Raw genomic sequence first — 22,719 nt, forward strand, 5'->3', positions numbered from 1 at the left:
CCCACTGTAGAACTGAGAATACTGAGGCTTCCCAAGCTTAGACTTTGTTCCTGTCATAACTGGTAGTAAAGGCTGCTCCCACCCTTGTCCATTCTGACACCATGAAGATTGGCGGGATGGGATAGGATGGCCCACCCCTGCTCTCAGTCCCAGAAACTTTAATGTATGGCCACAGAGCAGGGACCTCATTTTCCACATAAGGGCTGATATGGTCTTGGGCACTGGTACTTCCCTTTGTGGGATGAAACACTATAGGGGTTTCCCTGAAGGTTGGGGCATATGAATCTGTGCCCATATGGGTCAGGGACAGTGTCATCTGTACAGTGTCATGGTAGAGGGGAGAGGATTGGACCCCAACTGATGAACCTCCTCCCAGCTTTCCTCCACTTCCCAGCTTCCTAAACTCAGTTCTGCTTAGGTGGCCCTGCTTTCCTGGGAGATCTACTTCTGGAGCCTGAAACTGTGGAGGGAGGGGAGTTTCCCTTCTGCTCTTTGCCAGGGGCCATTCCACCTTCTTTCCCATTCCCTGGCCTATAGCAGGAGCCTCCCGGGCCTGGCCAGGGAAACCCACAACTAATCTGATTGCATGATGCTTCTATTGTCTTGGCAAATGCATTTCCAGGGGTTCAATAGACTATATTTGGTGACTAGAACCCTCTGCCCCAACATGCATCCTTCTGCAATTTTAGGCAAAAAGGGCAGATGCAGAAGCGAAATGAAGGGAAGGAGGTGGATGAGAGGCAGCTGTTCCATGGCACCAGCACCAACTTCGTGGATGCCATCTGCCAGCAGAACTTTGACTGGCGGGTCTGTGGTCTTCACGGCACTTCCTATGGCAAGGGTAAGGCAAGGGCGGCCTCCACTGCAGCATGCCTCGCCTCGTCGCAGGGCTGCCTGCTAGAGGGCAGGAGGGAGCAAGCCTAGGTTGATGAGCTGGTCTAATCAGCAAGAAGTGGCCACCTGCCCTCTGAGGGCGTGCCCCTGAGCCCTCTGGGGATACCATGGCCCTCTGTGGGGATGCTCTCCCCTGCCCTGCAGTATCCTGACTATCACTCCTCTCTATATAGCTCAGAGCTCAACCTAAGATGTGGCAGGGCAGCCCTCCCTACTAGGATGTTGCTTCCCTGTAGAATGCAGGCCCTGGGAGGTAGTGACAAAGTCAGAAGAGGAGAGGGGACACCTTTTTACCCCGATGAGGTCACTGGACTATGCTTTCATGATGTCATAGAAACCTGAAAACCTTACAGTGTCATGGTAATGTCATTCTAGCTATTGTTCAAGTTATCTGTTTTCCTGGCCCTTAGTTATTTTTAAACTTTATTTGGAAATAACTTCAAACTCAGGAAAGTTGCAAGAAAAAATATATATACATACATTATATAATCTCCTGCATATATTTCACCTAATTTTTTTTTTTTTACCTACATTCATCAGTTTTAACATTTTACCATGTTGGTTTTATCATCTCCTCTTTTTTTGAACTGTTTGCAAGTAGATGGCATATATGGTATTCCCTCACCCTTTACTGCTTTCTAAGATCAGGAAGGCTTGTCTTACAGAACCACAGTGTGGTTACCAAATTTAGAAGTATAATAACCTGCAGTTCGTATTTCATTTCCATCGATTATCCCTCAGGAAACTTCAGTCTGATGTGATGACTATTCTGGGGCTAAGATGGACAAGAGCCAGGGGTAGGTTTGTGAATCCCAAAGTAGAGATGGCAGCTTCCAGCCCAGGTTCCCATTTGACAAGGCTCATAGTTGTATATGTTGGGCTGCTGATGGCTGCAGAATGACTCATGAATTGAATCTCATTCACTTTCCCCACAAAGCCTGTGAGGTTGGGTGGGGTAGCCCCATTTTAAAGCTGAGGAAGCAGGTTCAGGAGTTAAGTAGAGTGATGTGCTTGGAGACTGTTAGATTTTTGATGGTTTCAGAACTGGAAGGAGTTTTCTTTCTGAGTTAAGTGAGCCCCTTGATGCCTTGCCATGTGGAAGGCGTTGACATGTCGATGCATGTCCCTTCATAAGGGGAAAAGGTGAAGAGGAAAAGGGGCAGGGAGATAGGGTTTCGAGAGAGCAGAGGCTCCTGGAATTGCCCATTCCCACAGTGACATCTACCAACAGGTTTTTACTCTCCCCTTCTTGACTGTGGGCCTGTCCTCCCAGTGCCCAGCAGGGCCCATGTGTGTCATTTCAGGAAGCTACTTTGCCCGAGATGCCGCATATTCTCACCACTACAGCAAATCTGCCACGCAGACCCACACGATGTTCCTGGCCCGGGTGCTGGTGGGCGACTTCGTCAGGGGTAATGCCTCCTTCGTCCGTCCCCCGGCCAAGGGAGGCCAGAGCAATGCTTTCTATGACAGCTGCGTGAACAGCATGTCTGACCCAACCATCTTCGTGGTCTTCGAGAAGCACCAGGCCTACCCTGAGTACCTCATCCAATACTCCAGCTCCTCCAAACCCCCTACCACTGGCTCCTTCCTCGTGGCCCTGGGCTCCCTATTTGGCAGCCGGCAGTGAGGGCGGCTGGGGTGCTCCAGGCCAGCTCATCTCTTTTGGAAGAGCTGTTCAGGATGTTTTTCTTTTTAAACAAAACTTTTAATGAACTGTTGTTTAATGTTGGCTTCTCAATGAAGTTAAATTCTTAATCCCTTGCTGGTAATAGTTTTCCCTTTTAGGTCACTTTTGGGCTTGCTAGTGAATTCGCCAGAAGTGACTGTAGGTGAGCCCAGTTTTGCTTTTTAATAATGTGTTAATATTGTATTTGTACTCTGCTGACTTTGCTGCTTATTGGCATCAGACACAGAGTTTATAGACACTGTTTTATGGATTTGTTTTAATTGTTTAGGGTTTCTATCTCTATAATGATTCCATTTCTCAGGGTCTCATGACCTCTGTTTTGCCTTTCATCAGAGGCACTGTAGCTGTGTGGGGACGAATGGAGTGTGTGGAGGGACCCAGGACAGGCCTGGTGCAGCTCTGTCAACATCTGCCTTATGATCTGGCACCAGCCCAAGCAGCTCTATGGCTGATGCTCCTGGGCTCCGTTGTTGGTTGAGCTGTGTCATGTTGTCAGAGCAGTGGCTCCTGTGTGGTTTTCCTTTGTCTTAGTGGGGTCAGCAGTCATCCAGAGGAAACAATAGCCACCCTGGCAGGAGATGTGGATGAGTACCCCGACCCCTGGGCCTGGCCTGTGAATGCCCATATCTGTATCCCTTAAGCACATTGGACACCTCCAAGTGTGGGTTTTATGTCCCTATGAGGTTGAATACCTGTGCTGCAAATGTCACATGAGAGTATGGAAATAAAAGACTATTTATCTGAAGTGGATGAAGACTGGAGCTTATTCTTCTGTGTTTATTTTATTGAATAGCTGCTGGGTACCAGATTCTTTTCTGAATACTGGGAACTGTTTTAGTCCTTTGGACTGCTGTAATAACGTTCCATAGATTTGGTGGTTTGTAAACAACAGACATTTATTGCTCCCAACTAGAGGCTGCAAGTCTAAGGTTAGGGTACCTACAGATTTTGGTGTCTGGTGAGAACTCATTTCTCACAAGTGGCACCCTCTTACTGTAACCTGCATGGTAGAAGGTCTCTCAGACCTTTTATTATACAGGGCACAAATTCCATTCACTCTACCCCAAGACCTAATCACTTCTTAAAATCCCTGCCCAATATCATCACCTTAGGTGTGAGGGTTTAATGTATGGGTTTGGGAGAAGAAACAAAATTCAGTCCCTAGCTGGGTACAGCAGAACTGTCATTGGCCTTATAGGGCTGTGTATGGACTTAATCACAAAGCTAAGGGTTTGTGCGTCTCCCTTGCTTGAACACTTCCAAGGCCTTAGGAGGGCCCTAGCAATATATAGTCACATGACTGTGTGTTTTGGTGAAGTTTGCAAAAGTTTCATATTTGTATTCCTTTATATCCCCCACTCACAGAAAGTTTCAGCCACACAAAACCCAGGTTCACTGTTGATCCTGTGCATCATGAACAGAGCATGCTGTGGTGTCTGGGTGTTGGCTGGTTTTGGCCCAGTTGGCAGAGAGGCTGGCAGCCTCCTAAGAGTTCCATCCTGACTTGGTGCTTCCACTTCAGTTGATTTGTCCTGTGATATTCAGATCCAGGGCTAATTAGTTTCCCCATCTTTGCAGTGTTGCAGCTGTCTGCAACCTTACCCAGGTGATAGATCAAGCCAGAGAAGAGCTGAGTTCAATGACCAGAAAAAGGACCAGCAACTCCACCTCAACCACCAGCAGGGCCAGCCACATGGTGTGATTTTCAGATCCCCAATGATATTCCCCTACAGCCTGACTAATCCTGAAGGTTCCTTCATTGCCCCCCCCCCCCCTTTTTAAGATGTTGATGGACTTTTGTTTATTTATTTATTTATTTTTATGTGGTGCCGAGAACTGAACCCAGTGCCTCACATGCTAGGCAAGTGCTCTACCACTGAGACACAACCCCAGCCTCCTTCATTGCTTTTTGACTGTCATTGGTTACCAAGTCTTTGTTACAGTAGTGGGGGAAGGGGCCATAGAGAGGCACCAGATCAGGTGCTTTCCTTGAACATAAAGGCTTGAATGTAAAGAACACTCCTGTGCTTCTTAACCACCCAATTACCCCAGGGGTAATTGTAACCAGGAATGGCTCACTTGGGAGTATGGGTGGAAGAATGGCCAGAGGAACAAGGTGGGAAGTAGTCATATGCGCTGGGAAAGTTAAGTGAGCTATGAAGAACAGAGAGGCCACTGGATTTGGTGACCTTTGAGAAAGCAAGTTAGAGTAACTCCTTGGACTATCAACACTAGAGAAGGGCATGGTCCATGTGGACAACCTGGTGGGTGCAGGGGAGCTGTTTTGATGGGTCTATGAGAGGGTGGGCATTATGATGGAAAGGAGCCAGAATGATTACAACTCTGAAGATGTCTGGTGCTAAGGCATAGTAGGATCTAGGCATCTCATCTGGAGGAGTTGATCATGGATGTTTGTGAGGACACAGTTGGAATATAGTGAATGATTGCATGGAGGATCCAACCAGTTTAGTCCCTGCCATTTCCTGCCCCATGATAGATGGTGGGCATGAACTGAGGGATTTAAGCAGGACCAGGGATTATGGGGCTCAACAGTGTAAAGTCTGAGATTCCAGTGATTCTAGCACACTCACTGTGTGAGCAGATGGTGACCACCTGGACATGGAAGGTGAGGGAGGCCCGATGGAGCTGATCGGCTGCGGGCGCAGGGCCAGAGTTGCAGGTTGTAGGGACTGTGCTCCAATAGGAATCTGAGTGCTCAGTTGGGCTGATCTGCAAGTTGAGGTTCTGAGGTGGCAGTAGGGTGCTTAGGGGTTAGGGGGCCAGTGAGGGAGGTGGATGGGTCCTCAGGAATTTATGGTTTTCTCCAGTGAGTCTGAGTTCCAGGCCCAGGCATTGTAGAGTCTGGATGACCCAGAAAAAGTGGTGACAGCTGGTGTGTGGAGAGGGTCATGTGGTCCGTCTGGCCTGGGCCTCCCAGAACTGGGGCTGTTGAGGCAGTGGTGGAACAGCATAGGGAATAAGGCTGCCTTCCTTCTTTTTTCTGGGTGGGGGGGAATCGGACCCAGGGGGCACTTTACCACTGAGCCCCATCCCCAGCCCTTTTTATATTTTGTTTTGAGATAGTATCTCACCACGTTGCTTAGGGTCTCAAGTTGCTGAAGCTGGCTTTGAACTTGTAATCCTCCTGCCTCAGCCTTCTGAGCTGCTGGGATTATAGGTGTGTGGCCACTGTTCCTGGCTTTAAGGCTGCCTTCCTTTCTCATGTTCAGCCCCTTCAAGCTGCTCACATGTCAAATAGAGGAGCTTCCCTATTTTATAGGTGAAGAGACTGAGGCACAGGGAGGGGAAAAGCCCAGCAACCACACATCTTCTGAGGGCAGAGCTGGGATTCAGTTGGCAAGTGCTTTGCTGAAAGTGACCTCACTAACACAATCGTTATTTTTACTAAAATTCACCTCTGTATTTTGATTCCTTGATTAAAATTAAGAAAAGATTTGATACCCATTAAGAGAAAAAGGATATTTCAGCCCACATTTTTTTTTTTATCTGTGGAAACTTATAATAAAGTTGGTATGACTCTACCCAGAAAAGTCAAAGCATAATAGAGTTTTGGAGTGCTTTTGAATTTGAGTGTATGTGAATATCATTCACTCTCCAAAACTGCACAATGCATGAGAAACTGAAAAAGCTCTGTTCTAGTGCCATCAGAACAGGCTCACCTGAGGGCTCCGTGTGTTCCCTGAACTGTAGAATCCTTCTTGTCCGAGGCTAGGACTTCCTTTAAAACACCATGTTCTTAGTCATTTTGCCAAAACTATACATTCACTTATTTATCCACAATCTTAAATCAGTGGTTTAAATCCTGTTGGCAATGTCAAAACCAAGTACAACAAATATTTATTAAGCATGTAGGAAATACCTCATAAATAACCTCCTTTATACTTGCATACCAGGCACCCTCTCAATCATGCCAGATGTGTTTTAAAACATTGGCATTTCCATGTGAGGGTTTTCTTAGAACTTAGGGGTGCCCTTATAAAACACCAGTTTGCAGATACTGTAGCCATGAGATATTCCCTCCTTTCCCAGACACCTTCTGTGTCAGCGAGACACAATCTTGATGTGGACTCCATTTTTGGGGCCTAAGGCAGATTTTGATTCTAGCTGCAGTGGAACCTAAAATAGAGGAAATGAAAATATTTATCAGAGTTAACTGTAAGCAGGAAAACTTCTTGGAACTGGGCCAGAAGCAGGGTCTGTGAGATTTCCTCAAGATTAACAAATCTGCCTCTTGTGGCCTGGCGTGGGCCCCAGCAGCACACCATTAATGAAATTTTTAAAACATCCCCTTTTTCTGGTGAATAAAATGCCACAAATGAGGAGCATATCAGGCCCTGCACTTATCCACCCAAGAAATCTGGTTAGGGCGTAGTAATATCTCACTTGTCAAATGAAGAAACAGTTTCAGGGATGCCAATCAACACGTCTACGGTCACATGATTAGAACATGGAGAGTAAAGTCTTCCACTATTCTTGCCATCCCTGCGGTCCCCTCACATCTCATTGCTCTCCCCTGCGGTCCCCTCACATCTCATTGCTCTCCTTGGGGATAGTAGCTTCAGGCTGTTCTCTGCTCGCCCATGCTGTGGTCCCTGATGTTCGTAAAACTTAGCCATGTCTAACTTCAAAGGCAGAGGCCATGATGGGATTGGGGTTTTGAAACCCGAAGAACTACTAAAGAAGCCAGTTTACACACCCCGGAGTGTGTGTAAAATGAGGATTCAGTGGCTGATGTGAACCTCAGAGCAAAGAAGGATCCACTGGGTTTCAGTGCTGAGGCCCCAGCTAGGCCTATTCGGATGCTTTTGAGGATTGTGTCAGGCTGGAGAAAGGGTATATACCAGGAAACAAGATGGTCTGCACCTGGGCAGTGAGCACCCAAAATATGGTCATGCAAAGGACTGAGGTTTTGATTTGATTCAAGTAATTAGATCGTAAATAGCCATATGTGGCTAGAGGTACAGCATGGGTCTAGGTGAACTTGAAACAGGAGTTCCAAAAATGGGGAGGTGGGTTGAGGCTGGAAAAATCAGAGAGGGCTTCTGATTTTGAAGGAACTGGGTGGGGCTGTGAAGGTGAAGCCATGGGAGTGGGATTTCTTAGAGGAGGTAGGAGGGATGATGTTCAAGGTGGGGCAGTAGTCCGAGGGCAAAACCTTCTTGGTAGAACGTTGGGTGGGAAGTTTCAAGGTGAGCTCAGGCTCATCTTTAATTCAGAGTGAGTTAGAATGGGTTCAGAATGGATCCAGCAGGCCCTGGGTTCTCATGGCTAGTTTTTGTTCTCTTTTTAGTATTTTCTTATTTTTAGTTGTTGATGGGCCTTTATTTTTTTAATTTATTTATATGCAGTGCTGAGAATCGAACCCAATGCCTCACACATGCCAGGCAAGTGCTTTACCACTGAGTCACAACCCCAGCCCTCATGGCTGGTTCTTGAGCTGAGGGATGTATTTTTGGACATTGATCTGGATATTTGTGTCTGAAAAGCCCCCAAAAGGAAGTAGTTGACCCTAGAATACTGAGACCATCAGATGCCCTGTCCTTCCTCTCAGTTTGACCCCTCACTTGTTCCACCCTTACCATCAGCCCTTGGTGGACATCTTCATTGCAGGGCCTCAGTCTTTGTGTACCCCGGCCAAATCCATCTTCCTCTACACCCGCCTAGCCCAGTTTGTGTGTCAGAGGCACTGCCAGTCTCCAGATCTGGAAACATTATTGTCTGTCACTGTGTCCTTATCAGTCCCCTTACACTGCCTGTTCAAGTCTGCAGCTGTGCAGAAGGGTTTCCTGGTGGCAGGACCACGCATGCTGAGAGTCTCCGCTATGCAGGGAGGTAGCTTGATGTCATGCTGGAGCACTTGGGAGTGTAAAGGTTCTAGGTTTGAACCCACCTTCTTTTTGGCCAGCCACACATTTGTCATTAGAATTTGTTGAATGAATGAGTGAACAGTGCCATGGCCTGACACGCAGCTGGGTACTGGGTACTGGGCACAGTACCATTGACCCTGCCCTTACTGAATCTGCAGTCCAATTGTGTGACCTCAGGAAAGTCACTTAACCTCTTTGAACTTGGTTCCTCATTTAAAGAATGGGAATAATAAAACCTACCACAAAAGGTGGTGATTTAAGCTTCCTGGCCTACCTCTGGGCCTAGAGTATGGGTGAGAGGGAGGCCAGGACGGGAAGGTAGTGGGGGGCGGGCGTGAGAAGGTCCCAGATGGGTGAGGGCAGTGTCTGTGAGCCTCACTGGAACTTCAGGAGTGAAGGTATATGTTGCTGGGGAATGTGTGTCACCACTTGTGACAGGGACTGAGCCGAGGCAATGGGGGACAGGAGAGTGACCATCTGTACAGTGGGGAGGGGAGCATCCTCCAAGGAACTGAAGCCCTTCTGCTTCCCATCCATGCAGAGAGCACTGTAATGCGTTGGGGGAGCCAGAGAAGGTGCAGGACAAGCCATGCACCCCAAACCCTTCAAAGGTGGAACGTTTCACAGCCACGCACACATCATCTGGCTCCTCTGCTGAGGAGGGAAGAGCTGTAGCGACATGAGGCCCAGTCCGAGTGTACATCACGGGGCCACTACAGGCAGGCTTTTGTCCAAGCCCAAGTATTAACACAAGATTCTCACTTGGAGAGGTGGAGGGTATTTTTCTCATCACCCCCTTTTACAGATCAAGAAACTGAGGCCCAGGGAGGTTAAGGAGCCAGCACCAGCCCTCACACACAGCCTGAGGCTGCCCTGGTTGACCAGCTGTGGTGCAGAGAACTGGAGTGACACCCTCTCCCCAGAACAGTGGGCCCTCACCTGAGTCTCAGGGCAGGCTTCGAAGCAGAATTTGCTCAGGACATGGAACAGTGTCAGCTTGACCTCCAGCAGCCCCAGCCGGATCCCAAGGCAGCTCCGGGGGCCGGCCCCGAAAGGCAGGTATGTGAAGGGCTGCCGCTGCCTCTGGGCCTCTTTTGTGAACCTGAAAGTCAGTATGAAGGTCAGTGTTGGCCCGAATGCCTGCTTCCTTCCATCTGAAGTCCCTCCTTTTGGCTGAGCAGCCCTTCATCTGAGCCCCCATTACCCCAAGTAGGCATAACCCCTGCATGGTTTCCTGTAGGACTCTCCCTAAGGCTCTGGGAACTAAATGAAATCCAGGTGGTAAATCCCAGCCCTGACCTGGAGCCAGAGGATGATGAGGCATCACCCATCTCCTTCCTCAGTTAAGTCCCTGGACACTGGCCACTGTGCTCCCTACAGACATCCCAAGGCCTGTCCTGCTGTCTCAGTTGCCTCCCCTACCACACTGGCTTTGCTGACCTGAGCACCTGAAACTTGAATCACTGGGACTTATGATATTTGGACACCAGAGGTCCTTCCTTGGAATTGCTGAATCTGCTACCAAATTGCAGCATTTGCCAGATGTGTTGTGCCAGTGGAGCTAGGGGACCATCACATTTTGTAACAGCCAACTTGCTTCTTACTACCTCTTACTTGGGTGCTGTTGGTATTTCTTGGTCTTTAACTGTATTTCTAGGACCTGCTAAGCAGTGGGATATAATTTTTCTAGATCCCACTGCCCAGGGTTTCCTAGTGACCCTGTTATACAGTTGGGCTAGGTCCAGATGGTGCCATAAAGGTGAAGACACAATGGCTGTCTGGCCAGCGCTGCTCCTGCAGATGGCAAAGGGAGGGCTAGCGATCGATTCTGACTTGTGGCAGGGTGTGGAGGCCTGCTTGGGCATTTTAAATCACAGAATCTAGAAATGAAATTAGATAATGGACCAAATCCATGTCAGGAAAAGGAGGAGGATCCAGGTCTCATGAATGTAGATGGCAGGGAAGTTTAGCTGACACTATAGGATTGTGTTGAAACGACTGTTTCCCTCCAGTGCACACTCAAATACCACCCCACACCCTGCATCCTGCTTGAACAAATGGAAGAGATTGTTCTTTACGTGCATTGCTGCTGAATGTCAAATCTCTGTATTCAACTTGGGGCATTTTAAAATGTTACAAATGATGTCTGAATTGTCATGACCTTTGACTTTTGGAGGGACAACTGCCTGTACTTTTCTCTGTCACCTCCGCTGAGGAGTCTCAGTCCACAAACATGGCTCAGGGCCCATTTAACAGGGGAGTGCTCACCTTTCAGGGTCAAAAGTCTCAGGGTCCGGCCAGTGCTCGGGGTCATGGTGCAGGGCACCCACCGCTGTCTCCAGCACGGTGCCTGCTGGGATGCGCTGCCCCAGCACCTTGCAGTCCCGGGCCGCCTCCCGCGTGAACCTGCAGAGATAGGCAAGAGAGCTTGCAGGTGGGTGGGCTGCAGCAGACGGTGTAGCCAATGTGGGGTGTGGGATGAGGCAGGGGAAGGAGGCCCAGCCCCCATCCTGTGAGCCCTCTACTGCCCAGGAGCCTCTAGTCTCCAGGCTCCTCAGGTGTGCCTGGCCTTTGCTGCAAAAGCCCGCAGCCACACCTCTGTCCATCCATCAAGGAAGCAGTGGAGTGCCCTCTGTGTGCTTGGGGTTGGGGGTGCAAGGATGCCTTCCAAGGGCTTGTTCCTGGCAGAGGCGTGGAGGGTAGTTTTTCAGTTCCTCCCCTTCTTGTCTTCCCCCTCAGCTTCTTCAGACTGTCCTCGCTCACCCCCTTGCTTCGTCCCCTCCGTTTCACTGCCTAGCCTACTGTCCAGCTTCTGTCTCCTCCCCCAGCCCGAAGACGGTCCTCATGCAGAGATGGCCAAAGACCATTTGGTGGGTACTCTTCAGCTTCCTCTTCCTCTTCCTCGGCCTCCTGGGCCACTTTTTCCTTGCACCTTTCTTTGCTTTGGTTTTGGTTTTTCTTTGGAAATAATTTTGAACTCACAGAACAGCTGAAAAATAAGCTGCTTCCTCCTCCTCTTCCTCCCCCTCTCCTCCTCCTCCTCCTCTTCTTCCTCCTCCTCCTCTTCTTCCTCCTCCTCCTCCTCTTCCTTGTCTTCCTCTCTCCATCTACTACTTGATTTTTAATGACATCACTTGCTTTGGTTTTCCTCCTGCGTGACAGGAGTTCCTTCCCCTCCTCTCTTTAGTAGGTTCCTCTGATTCTTCAACCTCTTATACCTGGTGTCTCCTAGGATGTCACCCACACTCATGACTTCCACTACATCCTGAGTCCCCTTCCCCAGCCCCAAACCAAACCGCAGGTTCGTATTTCCAGCTGCAGATTAGACCTCTCCCCTGGGCTGTTCCACAGGCTCCTCAAAGTTAAGGTGAGCAGAGCCGCTGCAACAGTCGCCCACTTCCCCTCCTGGCTCTCCTCCAGCGGTTCTGGACTCTGCCCTTGCTGCACATTTGCCGTGAGGCTTACTTAGTGGACGATCGCATTTTACTGCCTCCTCCTTGATTGAGAGCTTGATCTTTTTTCTTCCAATCCAGTTTTCTGGCAGCAACCAGAGTGGCTTGTCAATCTTGTTAGGAGAGAGCCCTGGAGCTGGGCAGGGGTCCCAGGTGTCTGAGGCTGTGTGGCCCCAGAGTGGAGAATGGAGTCAAAGTTAGTGGCCAGTGAAGCTTGTAGCTGAATGTCAAGTTCAATGGGTGTAATGGAGCCATGAATAGGAGAAGGAAGCAGGAGATCAGAACCCAGGAAAACTGGGAACAGTTTGGGGTGCAGTGAGAGCCTTTTGGGGAGCATTTGGGATTAAGGCCTGAAGTAGGTTGGGGCACTAGGCCACCTCAGGCTACATGGAGGGCTGAGCTGAGGGTCTCTGGACAGCTCCTAGGGCTAGTGAGACCATACCCCAGGGTGACCCCGGGCCTCCTCCATGAGCCTGCCTGTGAAGGCCCTTTTTGGGTCCTGAAGAGTTCTAGTAGGTTGAGTTCTAGTGTCCTTATCTCACCTCGGTTTCTTACACCGAGCACCCGTTACCCAAGAACACTGAGCAGCTGCACAACCCAGCACAGCGCTCATGGAAGCTTTGCCTTGCTCGACGTGGACAGAGATTCACCTGAGAATGGAGCGTCCAGTTTCGGAGCAGCATAACTTTACTCTTGGGGCTGAGCATGGCCGCCCCTCAGGTCAAAGTGGCTTTCTGCCTCTTCCAGAAAATTCTTGCCCAGGAAGATAAGCCACTAAACCAAGAAATAACTCCACTGTTTGCTTTAGAAAGTAAAGCAAACTAATTTATCTGGGCAAACAGCTTTCCTATCAGAACAATAGATTGCTCACTTGAGATAAAGCAGAGGAGTGTCAACTATCAAGCCTCCCTTTAATACCCTCGCCTCCCTATAGCTACCAACCCCTAAACGGTTGTGTCCTAGACTCAGCCCCATTTCAATCATTTTCACCTTAAACCTTTAAACCCTATATAATGCCCTCATTCTGAGGTCCTGTTAAATGAATATGCTGTTACACTTTAGATCTAGAATCTCCCAGAAACAAAAGTTGAGATGGAAAGCCAAAGAACCTCTCATTTCCTCAGTTTGGGTTACAAAAATGTAGAATTCTAGATTTTTGGTTTAGCACAAGCTTCTAAGAGTTCTGGCCATAGTTTGTTTGGAATTTTAAAAGATGGGACAAAACCTTCAGGACAAGGGAGGGGTCACAGCAACTAGCTTCTCTGTATCACACTGCCCCTTCCCACCTGCCTACCCTCTTCCCAGCTACTTCTGGGAATGTGGTGTTAGAAGTTTCTTTCTGATTTCAACATCAGCCCGCTTACTAGGCAGGAGGATTCCAAGTTCTAGGCCAGTCTCAGTAACTTACAGAGACCCTGGGATTATAGGTGTGCACCACTGTGCCCTTACTAGGCATGGACCACAGTAAGGAAACAAAGCCCACTTCCTCACCTTCGATGTTTCCTAACAGGAGGGCTGGTGGGGGTGCCAGTCACGGCCCATGTCAAGGCTTGGTCTCCAACACACTTTCCCTTGCAGAGAAGGCCTGTTTCCTCAACCTGACTGGAATCTCAGGGATGCACATCCCTCCCCTCTGCCAGCCTACCCCTGCTCATTTCTGTACCACCCCACCACCCCCCAAGTGCCTAGAATCAATGGAAAATCTCCTGCATATTAATCCCTAAAACAGAACATGAGGGTGTCTGACTATAACGGCCTCAAAGCTGATGAGTCAGCTGCTATGGTAATTCTGGAATATTCTAATGCCAGAACTGACCCTGGTGAGGTTGGATTTACTCATTTATTTATTTATTATTTTATTGTAAAATATAAATAGCATAAAACCTACCATTTGGACCATTTTTAAGTGCACAGTTCTGTGGCATTAAGTCCATGCCTACTGAGCCACCATTACTGCCAGGTCTTTTCATATTCCCCAAGGGAGACTGTCCCCATTACCACTGACCTCCTTCCCCTCCCCCAGTCCCTGGAACCCACCTTTGTGCTTTCTGTCTCTGTGGGTTAGATTGCTCTATAAGTCCTGTGAGGTTTACCTAAAGGAAATTGGGGTTCTCCATTGTCTGCCTCTCTGCAGATAACTGCTTCTGCTAGAGAGAAGGAGGTCTGGTCAGGTTGTCATGCCTGATAGCAATAGCATAATGCCATTTGTTTTATTTTTAGGGTAGACTATAGAAGTTTGCGTACGAATCTAACATTTCTGGAAGAATGCCTCAACTTGTACTAGTGGCTTCTCAAGGGACTTGGACTCGGGCAAAGAAGGATTCCTTTGGATCCTTCTTTATTTTTTAAAGTATAAGCAAGTTATTTTGGTAATATAATCACTTCAAAAATTAAAAATACTTCTATGCTGGCTTTTACTTCAAATCTGCCCCCCTTCCCCGCCCAGCCTTTTTTATTTTTTGAGACAGGGTCTCTGTGAGTTACTGAGACTGGCCTAGAATTGGAATCTTCCTGCCTCAGCTTCCTGGGATTATAGGTGTGCACCACTGTGCCCTGAAGCTTACCTAAATACCTTAGAGGAAATATAATTATTACATAAGTTATGATGATACCCTGCTCCTGCTCATAAAAAAAACCAAGAGCAAATGTGAGGCTCCTCTCTCTGTTCTCCTCTGTTTTAAGTTTTCCTTTAAGTCTGGAATAGTTAAGATGCCAGGAAGGAGACCCCATTCAGATCCTGACCTACTCATGCAGGAGCATGTGCCTGGGATGGTAGCAAACACCCACACTAAGACCAGGGCAGGGGTTTGTGAAGTTGTAACCTGTCCCAAAGGGGACAAAACAGGCCATCCCCTGGCACCTGTGCTTTTTCATCTTTACCAGAATCAGCTTTGACCACTGGAGGCTGGCTAGTAGGGCCCGCCCATCCAGTGGCTGGGTCTCCTGCCTGGCTAGACTAGGCCTCAGGAGAGGCCTGCGGTCAGCTGAATGGTACTGTGCCCAAGTGGATTCATTCAGATCACTAACCAAGAATCGTCACATTTTCTACACTGAGTTTCTTCTGTGGATAAGTCAAGCTGTGACAGTGCTCAGGAGAAGTCACCATGCATTTCTGGGAGAAAGTAAAATAAACAAAATGCTCACTGTCCCTATATCCCCCTAAATGTCACTCTGCCCCACCCCTTGTGTCTGCTGTCTGGTGGGGGTTGAAGGCTGGGGGAGTGAGCTGCCAAAGAGCTGTCCTGGATCAAGCCCAGCGCCTTGTCCCCTCTCCACAACCCGCATGCTGTAGCTGCCTAGGGATGCTTCCATATCTATTTTCCTGGAGTCTCTCCGAGTTTTTGTGGGGCCAGCAGCACAGGTGTCATGGGAAAGAGAAGCCCAGAGCCAGTGTGGGGCTTTCCCAAGATCCCCCAGTGCACTTCTATGGGGGAACTTTAGTCCACCCAGATTCTCTAGGTATCTCAAGATGGTCTCTGTGGTATGTTGATTCAATTGAGATCATGGGTAACCTGGTCCCAGAGCAATGACTGTACCAAGTGACTCTTTATTAAGGGGTTGCCAAGAGAACTGACCATAGCATTGTGTGTCCCCACACCTGTCCAGGTTGATTTTTCTATTTTAGAGGCCGTTCACTTTGTTCTTCAACATGCCGCCTACATGAGGTCTCATCGGGTGAATTCCTGATTGAGTTTAGATCCAGGAAATAGTGTGTCTTTAATCAGTTTGTAACTTTCCTCCCACTGGGGAGCGCAACTGTTCGACTCAGCTGGTTCTGCTCTCGGCCAGGAACCTCAGCCACCACGCAGAGGTCTGACCCCAGTTAGCAGCCATCTCTGAGCCCAGTAAGGGCCCTTTAAGCAGACTCATTCAGTTTTATCACTGACTGTTTTGTTTTGAACTTCATTTTAATGTGAATATCACTGCCCACAGTCCCCTTGGAAGAAAGCTAGATATAAATCATGTAGGAGGGGGGGGGGAGGAAGAGCGGGAGGAGGGGGCCGGAGGCGTGGAAGGGAGGAAAGATTGGAAAGCAGTTTGTTTGAGGCTCCCAAGAAAATTAAGAAAGAGCCACGGAATCAGGTCTTGATGCTGGTGTTGGGAGAGCCCCTGACTCACTGGCCTCTCTGTACCAAGACACCTGGCATGCACACCACTGTAAGTTTTCATATTTGCTTCTGAACTTGAACATCTTGCATAATATCTATAGTCACACTCTTTGTAATGCTTTTGGTTTGAAATATCACTTTGAGATACCCTCAAATCTTCCACATTTTCTCTTTAGAAATGGCAAAAGGTACCTCCATATGGTCTATGTGGTATGTTGATTCATGGAAGTACTGACTGGAATTCATGAGATACAATTAACTGCCTGTGCTTCTTCTGTTTCTATAACCTGAAACCTGGCCACAGTTTTGCTGCTGTTGAGAGCCTGTGGACCAAGGTTAAGATGCCCTATTCCAAGAGGAGCCCCATTTGGGGAAAATTAAAAGAAACAGATTTGATTCCTATTCTCAGGGCACTTTCAGGTTGGCATTGCTGACTGTACGTTAGTGACATGTTGTGGGGTGGTAAAAGTGTGTCAGAGAATATAATATGAAATACCATTACTGCTAAAAGTGCTGGCAGGGGAGGAGGGGCGACAGGTGAGTCAGATGTCCTTGTCTGGGAAGTCTTGTCTAGGAGTTTGGAGGATGTTACAGGTTGGAGCTGTTGGACACCAGGGAGGAGCATCCCCAGCCCTGGATGATGTTGTCTCCAAGGGCAGGGACTTTGATCTGCTTTGTATCCAGGCTGACTTCACAGTGCTTGGCAAAGTAGATGCTTAATAAACAGTTGCTGAATGAATAAATGATTAGACAGGGGCAGTGGCGAACTCCATCAAAGGCAGGAGGCCAAAGAGATTGGCTTGAGTTGGGGAGGAAGACTACATTAAGGAAAGACTGGTGATGCTTTGAGAAAGTGGTTAACCTACAGCAGAATGGGCCAAACATCCGGGGCATTGTGCCTGGTGCCACGGGAGACAAAGGAACCCAGGACTCAGACTTTGTCATCAAGAGCATATGTGATAACACAGCTGGTCACAGGCTGGGATCAGTGAGGGTTCCAAACTGCGATGCTGAAGGGACCCAGAGTGCAGGGCAGGGTGGGGGTTGCGCACATACCTGAATGCTGGCGGGTACATCCTCAGGGTCTCTGCGATCACCATGTCCAGATAGGGCAGGCCTTCCTGGAGGCTGTGGTACGCAGGGGCCCTCTAATGCAGTGTAGGGACAACGGAAGAAGGTCGTGTTAGCTGGAGCCCCACGGCACTTTTTCATGAACCTCAGAGTTCTGCTGCGACCTTAGCATACACTCAAGTGAAAAACCCACAAGATGAGAAGTAGATGCCATCCAGGTGGCATCAGACCCGCACTCCACATGTTCTGTTGCGCTGAACTTCACAGTGCTGGACATTATGAGCAGGTACAGTCTTGGACTTGGGTGAAAGTAACATAAATTTTGTTCCCAAATTACAGCAGCAATTGTGTTTATTAAGATCTGATGATGTGGTTGACTGAGTTCTGCACATCCATTACCCCTTCAAACCTCCCAGCAGACCAATGAGGATGCTGTTTTCCCATTTCTTAGATGAGAAAACTGAGGCTGAGAGAGGCTGTCACATGGGTGGAAATCGGCACACCACAAAGTTAGAAGACAAATAATGAAATAGTAAAGAAGAAAAAATGTTTACAACATTTATAAAACCTTAATAGTAACAAAACCCCAGAGAACTATTATAAATCAGTAAGAAAAGAACTCACTTAGGAAAGCTGTTGAAAGGATGCTCATAGCCAAACCGAAGAACTACAAGTGGTTGGGATGAGAAACCAAAGTAAATCAATGAGATCCCCATTTTCACACAGCAGATTAGGGCAAGTTGGGAACTACTCAGATTTGGGGGGGTTCAGGTATTGGGGGATCCTAGCATCACTCCCTGACTCTCACCCACATTGGAAGGGGGAGAACATATTGCAGGTGGGTGGAGCAGGATGTGGGCACACTAGTGGGTAGGGTGGGTCAGGGTGGAGGCACCGGGAGTTTATTCACTGCTCAGTTTGGGGGGGTTCAGGTATTGGGGGATCCTAGCATCACTCCCTGACTCTCACCCACATTGGAAGGGGGAGAACATATTGCAGGTGGGTGGAGCAGGATGTGGGCACACCAGTGGGTAGGGTGGGTCAGGGTGGAGGCACCGGAAGTTTATTCACTGTTCAGTTTATTCACTGCTGGGCTGGTTTCTGCAAGGGAGGACTTCCCCGACCCTCCCAGCCTCTCACCACATTCCTCAGGGCCAAGTGAGTCGGTTGGTAGGTCAATTAGCTAACACTAATCCAGGAAGGATCCCCACGGTGGAGGGGGGGGGCTTTCTTATGTCCCCGCCCCTCCCCGGAGCACCATGAGACAGACCTCCTGGACAAGTTCATTCTGCCACCACTGCTTCCACAGATAGGTTCGGGTCCTGGCTCCCCTTGCAGGGGGAACCACTTAAAACCTGGGAGCCACCATGTGGCTTGATCTCCCAGTGATTTCCCTGGGGGCAGTAGCATACTGTTGCCTGTGAACCTGCTAGAAATGCAGAGAAGGTAGAAGGGACAGAGGTGGCAGAAGGGGCAGGGCCAGGACGCACGGAGTCTTGAAGTCCATGGTAAATGTTTTAGCTAATCTAAGATGGCATAGCTGTTCAGTATGGTGCATCTGTTCTTGATGCCCCTGAGTCAAGTTGCAGAATCCTTATAGTTTAATCCCAGGTCTATATGTTTGTGAATTTGGAAGACAAGTGAGGTATTGGCACTTTGTGATAAAAAATAACAATGATTGGTTTTCCCAGTGCGCTCTCATCTCAATTCTGGGTACTGTTCCTTCGTTGGGGTCTCACAACTTCACACCACACTTCCCACTTCCACTGCAGGCCACCAGGGCTGCCAGATGAGCTCTGAGCAGTGGGAAGGGCCCTGTGCTGGGGGCTGATGCTCTGTGGGCACTGTCTTAGAGTCCTAATAACTTCATCTTTTCTTTTTGGTACCAGGAATTGAACCCAGGGGTGCCTAACCACTGAGCCACATCCCCAGCCCTTTTTATATTTTATTTAGTGAGACTGTCTCACTAAGTTGCTTAGGGCCTTGCTAAGTTGCTGAGGCTGGTTTTGAACTTACAATCCTCCTGCCTCAGCCTCCTGAGCCATTGAAATTATGGGCATGCAACACCACCATGACTGGCATAACTTTATCTTTGAGTCTGTGTTTTGGAAGAAAGGGAGAGGTTTATCTGCACCATTAGTGGCACCTCCTCCTGCTTTTTGAAGATAGGCCCTCACGTTTCCACTTTGCTTTGGGCTCACAAATTATATAGTCAGCTCGCAGACTATGACTGGCCAAGGAGAAAGGAAAAAAGGAGCGTTGTGTAGCAGGCAGAAGTTGAACATGGGTTGAGCATGAGCTGTTGGTGGCCACCTTCTGCTTCAGGGATTAATGAACAGAAAACAACAGTTGGCCTGGGAAAGAAGACACAATTTAGACAAGTGGAGGGAGGCAGAGGCAAAGGACAGGGAGACTGTTTCCTGGTGTCTTCCCGAGCTCCGGTTCCCCTTGGCCATCTGCTTTTTGGCAAGTAGCCTGGGGGTAGCATCTCAGCGCTCTTCCAGCAAATTCTCACTTGTGGCCAAAGTTAGCATCTGAATTCTGTTATCTGCAACCAAAGGAGTCTTAACAAATGCAAGAATGTGAAAGAAAGAAGAAAAGGAAGGAAGGAAGGAAGGAAGGAAGGAAGGAAGGAAGGAAGGAAGGAAGGAAGGAAGGAAGGAAGGAAGGAAAGCAAAAAGAGAAAAGAAAACAAAAGAAACAACACTGAATCTGGAAGCCATGCTCCCAGCAGGTACATAGTGTAGGTTCCCAGTGAAAAATATAAGCTGTCAGGGTTTGTCAAGGGAAGTTGTTAAGATAGGCTGACTATTAAACCAAAGTCTCTATCCACCCTTCCTCTGGATGGCTTTCTGTGTTTCTAGCTTCCTACTCAAGGTTCACATGTGACCATCACCTTGGCCTAGTGGGTCTGGGTGCGCCTGTGCATCAGAACCAGCTGGATGGCTTTTAATCCACGAGGGCACTTGGTCCCACTCCTCAGGGATTAAATGAGTGGCCCGGGGTGGGGACTGGGCACCAGTTCTTTTAAAGCTTGTCTGGGTCATGAGTGCCTCCACATGGGAGGAGTGGAAGGCAGGGGTGGAGGGAGGCCCCACTATGTTCTAGTGTAACCCAAACAAGGCAACAAAGGTCAAGTTCCCATCCCAGGTGCAGACCCTCCATCCACCCATCCCTATTTGCTGGCCTGTAGTTCTTGCTTTGAACCTCAGTGATTCAGGGTCCTGAGCCAGTCCTGCCAGCAGAGGGCAGCAAGCGTATGGTAAATGAGGGTTCCCCATTCCTGAAAAGGACCTTAGAAATCATTGCATCCAAATTCTTCAGATAGAGATGAGAAAAAAAGGAGATGCAGAGAGGAAAGCATTGGAGCCCAAAATCTCATGGAGAGAAAAGTGTTCCTTTCATTTAGCTCTCCCTCAGCGAACACCTCATGCCAGTCAGGCGCTGGGTTCTGGGATCTGGATATAATGAGGGCCCTGCCCCTTGGAGAAACACACTTCCAAGCATATCATGGTACTAGATGTGTAAAGTTTTCTAGAATGGGCTTTGGAGGAGTGGAAGGCTAGTTCTTGGGAGACCATTTATTTAGCCATTTAGGAACTTGTATGGAGCCAGCACATACTATGGAGCAGGCACTGTGCTAAGCCCAGGAGGTGTGACTAACAACACTGGCTCTTTTACTCCCTTGAGACTCTGTCTATCAGGATACAATCCAGTGGAGAGGAGGATGGAAAACAGATGAAGAGCGTGCACCCCAGACATTTGGGACCTAGGAGGCTGGGGTGGGGGGACAGGGACCAAGGTCTACACTGAGACCTTTCTGATGAAAAGTGGGTAGGTTTGTTTTGATGTGTGTTCAAACAAACCAATGAAAAACAAATACCATGGATCAATCAGGGGACTTTGAAACCAGCTGGATATTTGATCCTTTAAAAAAAAATTATGGCCCATTTTGTTTTTAGTGTAATGATGGCATTGGGGTCATGTTTTAGAAAAGACTTCTCATTTTAAAGACATATATGCTGAATATTGACAGATGGCTGGATATATATGATGTCTGAATATTTTTAAAAGTTGGAAGTGGAGGAAGAAGAGTGTAGAAATCAATGAAGCTGGGTGGTTTCAGGTGGGTCCTATTGAGGTGGGTGACACTCTGCATAATAAAAAGGTAAATAAAAAGTTTAAGTGACAATAGTGAATGGAACACCTATTCAGAAAACCCGAGGTGTGTGTACAGAATGTCAGGCTGGCCGAGTAGGTCAGGGGCCATTGTGAGCTGGCCCTGGAGAGTGGTCGTTTGCCAGGCAGAGGGGTAGAAAGGCATCTCATGAGGGCAACCGCTTGGGCCAAGCCTGAAGATGCTGGAGAACACAGGTGTGGCCCTGGGTGGGAAGCACATGGTGGGTGGTGGCTGCCAAGAGAGGAAACGGGGATGGTAGCTAGTATGGATGCTGCATATTTTTCTTTGGCATCTAGAAACCCTGAAACAAAAAACTGGGGTGGGATCTAACTTGGGTGAAGAGGGAGAGGAAGGAAGCTTAGTGAAGGAAGCGCCTTTCCTTGGAAGAAAAGGCTGGCGGCTCACTCAGCCTGTCGAAAATGGAAGCAGCTTCTGGGCAGCCAGGCAAACAGGAGGACAGGAGCCCCGGGCTGAGCTCTGGGGCACAGTCTGTAAGGTGCCTTTGGCCTCCACATGCCCAGGCCCCCTGCCAGCAGAACCCAGCAGATGCATTACTAAGAGCTAGTCAGTGCTCAGGCAGGTCTGCAAGGCCTGGTGGGCCAGGAAAACTTGGTGGACAGAGCAGGATATTCTCCAGTTCCAAGCCAGGCAGCATGCTAAACTTCAGCGCTTCCAAAAGATAAGGTTAAAGTCATTCCCAGGGATCTCCCTGACTCCTGTCGCAAAGGCCAAACTACTCAGAATTTGGGAGGAATCTGCAGCCTCTCTCCCTCACCCTGGCTGTGTCTGGGGAAGCCACCTGATCTGGCCAGGGCAGGCAGGGTTCAGATCCCGGTGGATCACCTATCAGCTGGGACCTTGGGCCAGTCACCAGGGCAACATGGACAGGTCACCATGGCTGCCAGTTGGGATCATGATGTTGTCCCTCCCATCTGGCAGTGTAGGGCAAATGAGATGACAAAGGCAAAAGTCCCTGGAAAGTTAACGGGCCTGACCAGCAGGGGATACTTCTGTTGGACATATTCAGTGGCAGGAGCTCATTTCCTCTGGAGGCCTCTGTCTTCGGTATTGAATCACTCTATAAAGATGTGTTAGGAAGAAAGCAATTTAAAGTCCTATTGAATTCATCTCAACTGGGACTTATTTTATCAAATAAATGTGCCCTTAGAAGGTTGAAAATTAAATATTAGGAAAAACAGAGAATAAAGAAGTAAGTGGCATCTTTGCCTCATGGTTTACATTCTCAAAACAGAGGTCCTTTATTTTCAGGGACACTGATTTATATGTAATCTTCAGTGACACTAACTTCTAATTTTATTTCTAAGGTTCTTGGTCTCCTAGATTTGCTATCATATAGCAGAAGATCTCTAAACCAACGTTGAAATGCTGTAAAGAGACCAGAGAACTTTGTGGAAAATCTATTGATAAATCTTTT

The 22,719-nt window shown here is 48.4% G+C and overlaps 2 protein-coding genes across 2 annotated transcripts in view; one reads left to right on the forward strand and one right to left on the reverse strand.

Annotated features, from left to right (window-relative positions):
- The window catches only part of Parp12 (poly(ADP-ribose) polymerase family member 12), a 35,568-nt gene extending 32,266 nt beyond the window's left edge, over nt 1–3,302 (forward strand). The window contains exons 11-12 of the mRNA XM_026405392.2: nt 690–841; nt 2,199–3,302. Coding sequence (XP_026261177.1) covers nt 690–841; nt 2,199–2,524 — 478 coding nt within the window. The 3' untranslated portion in view covers nt 2,525–3,302. The remainder of the gene's footprint in view (nt 1–689; nt 842–2,198) is intronic.
- Nucleotides 3,303–6,592: 3,290 nt separating this feature from the next.
- The window catches only part of Tbxas1 (thromboxane A synthase 1), a 153,788-nt gene continuing 137,661 nt past the window's right edge, over nt 6,593–22,719 (reverse strand). The window contains exons 10-13 of the mRNA XM_026405397.2: nt 17,090–17,181; nt 10,741–10,878; nt 9,412–9,574; nt 6,593–6,721 (exon numbers count right to left, since the gene is read on the reverse strand). Coding sequence (XP_026261182.1) covers nt 6,647–6,721; nt 9,412–9,574; nt 10,741–10,878; nt 17,090–17,181 — 468 coding nt within the window. The 3' untranslated portion in view covers nt 6,593–6,646. The remainder of the gene's footprint in view (nt 6,722–9,411; nt 9,575–10,740; nt 10,879–17,089; nt 17,182–22,719) is intronic.

Source organism: Urocitellus parryii, chromosome 3, assembly GCF_045843805.1.
Source record: "Urocitellus parryii isolate mUroPar1 chromosome 3, mUroPar1.hap1, whole genome shotgun sequence".
In the NCBI taxonomy this organism is placed as follows: Eukaryota; Metazoa; Chordata; class Mammalia; order Rodentia; family Sciuridae; genus Urocitellus; species Urocitellus parryii.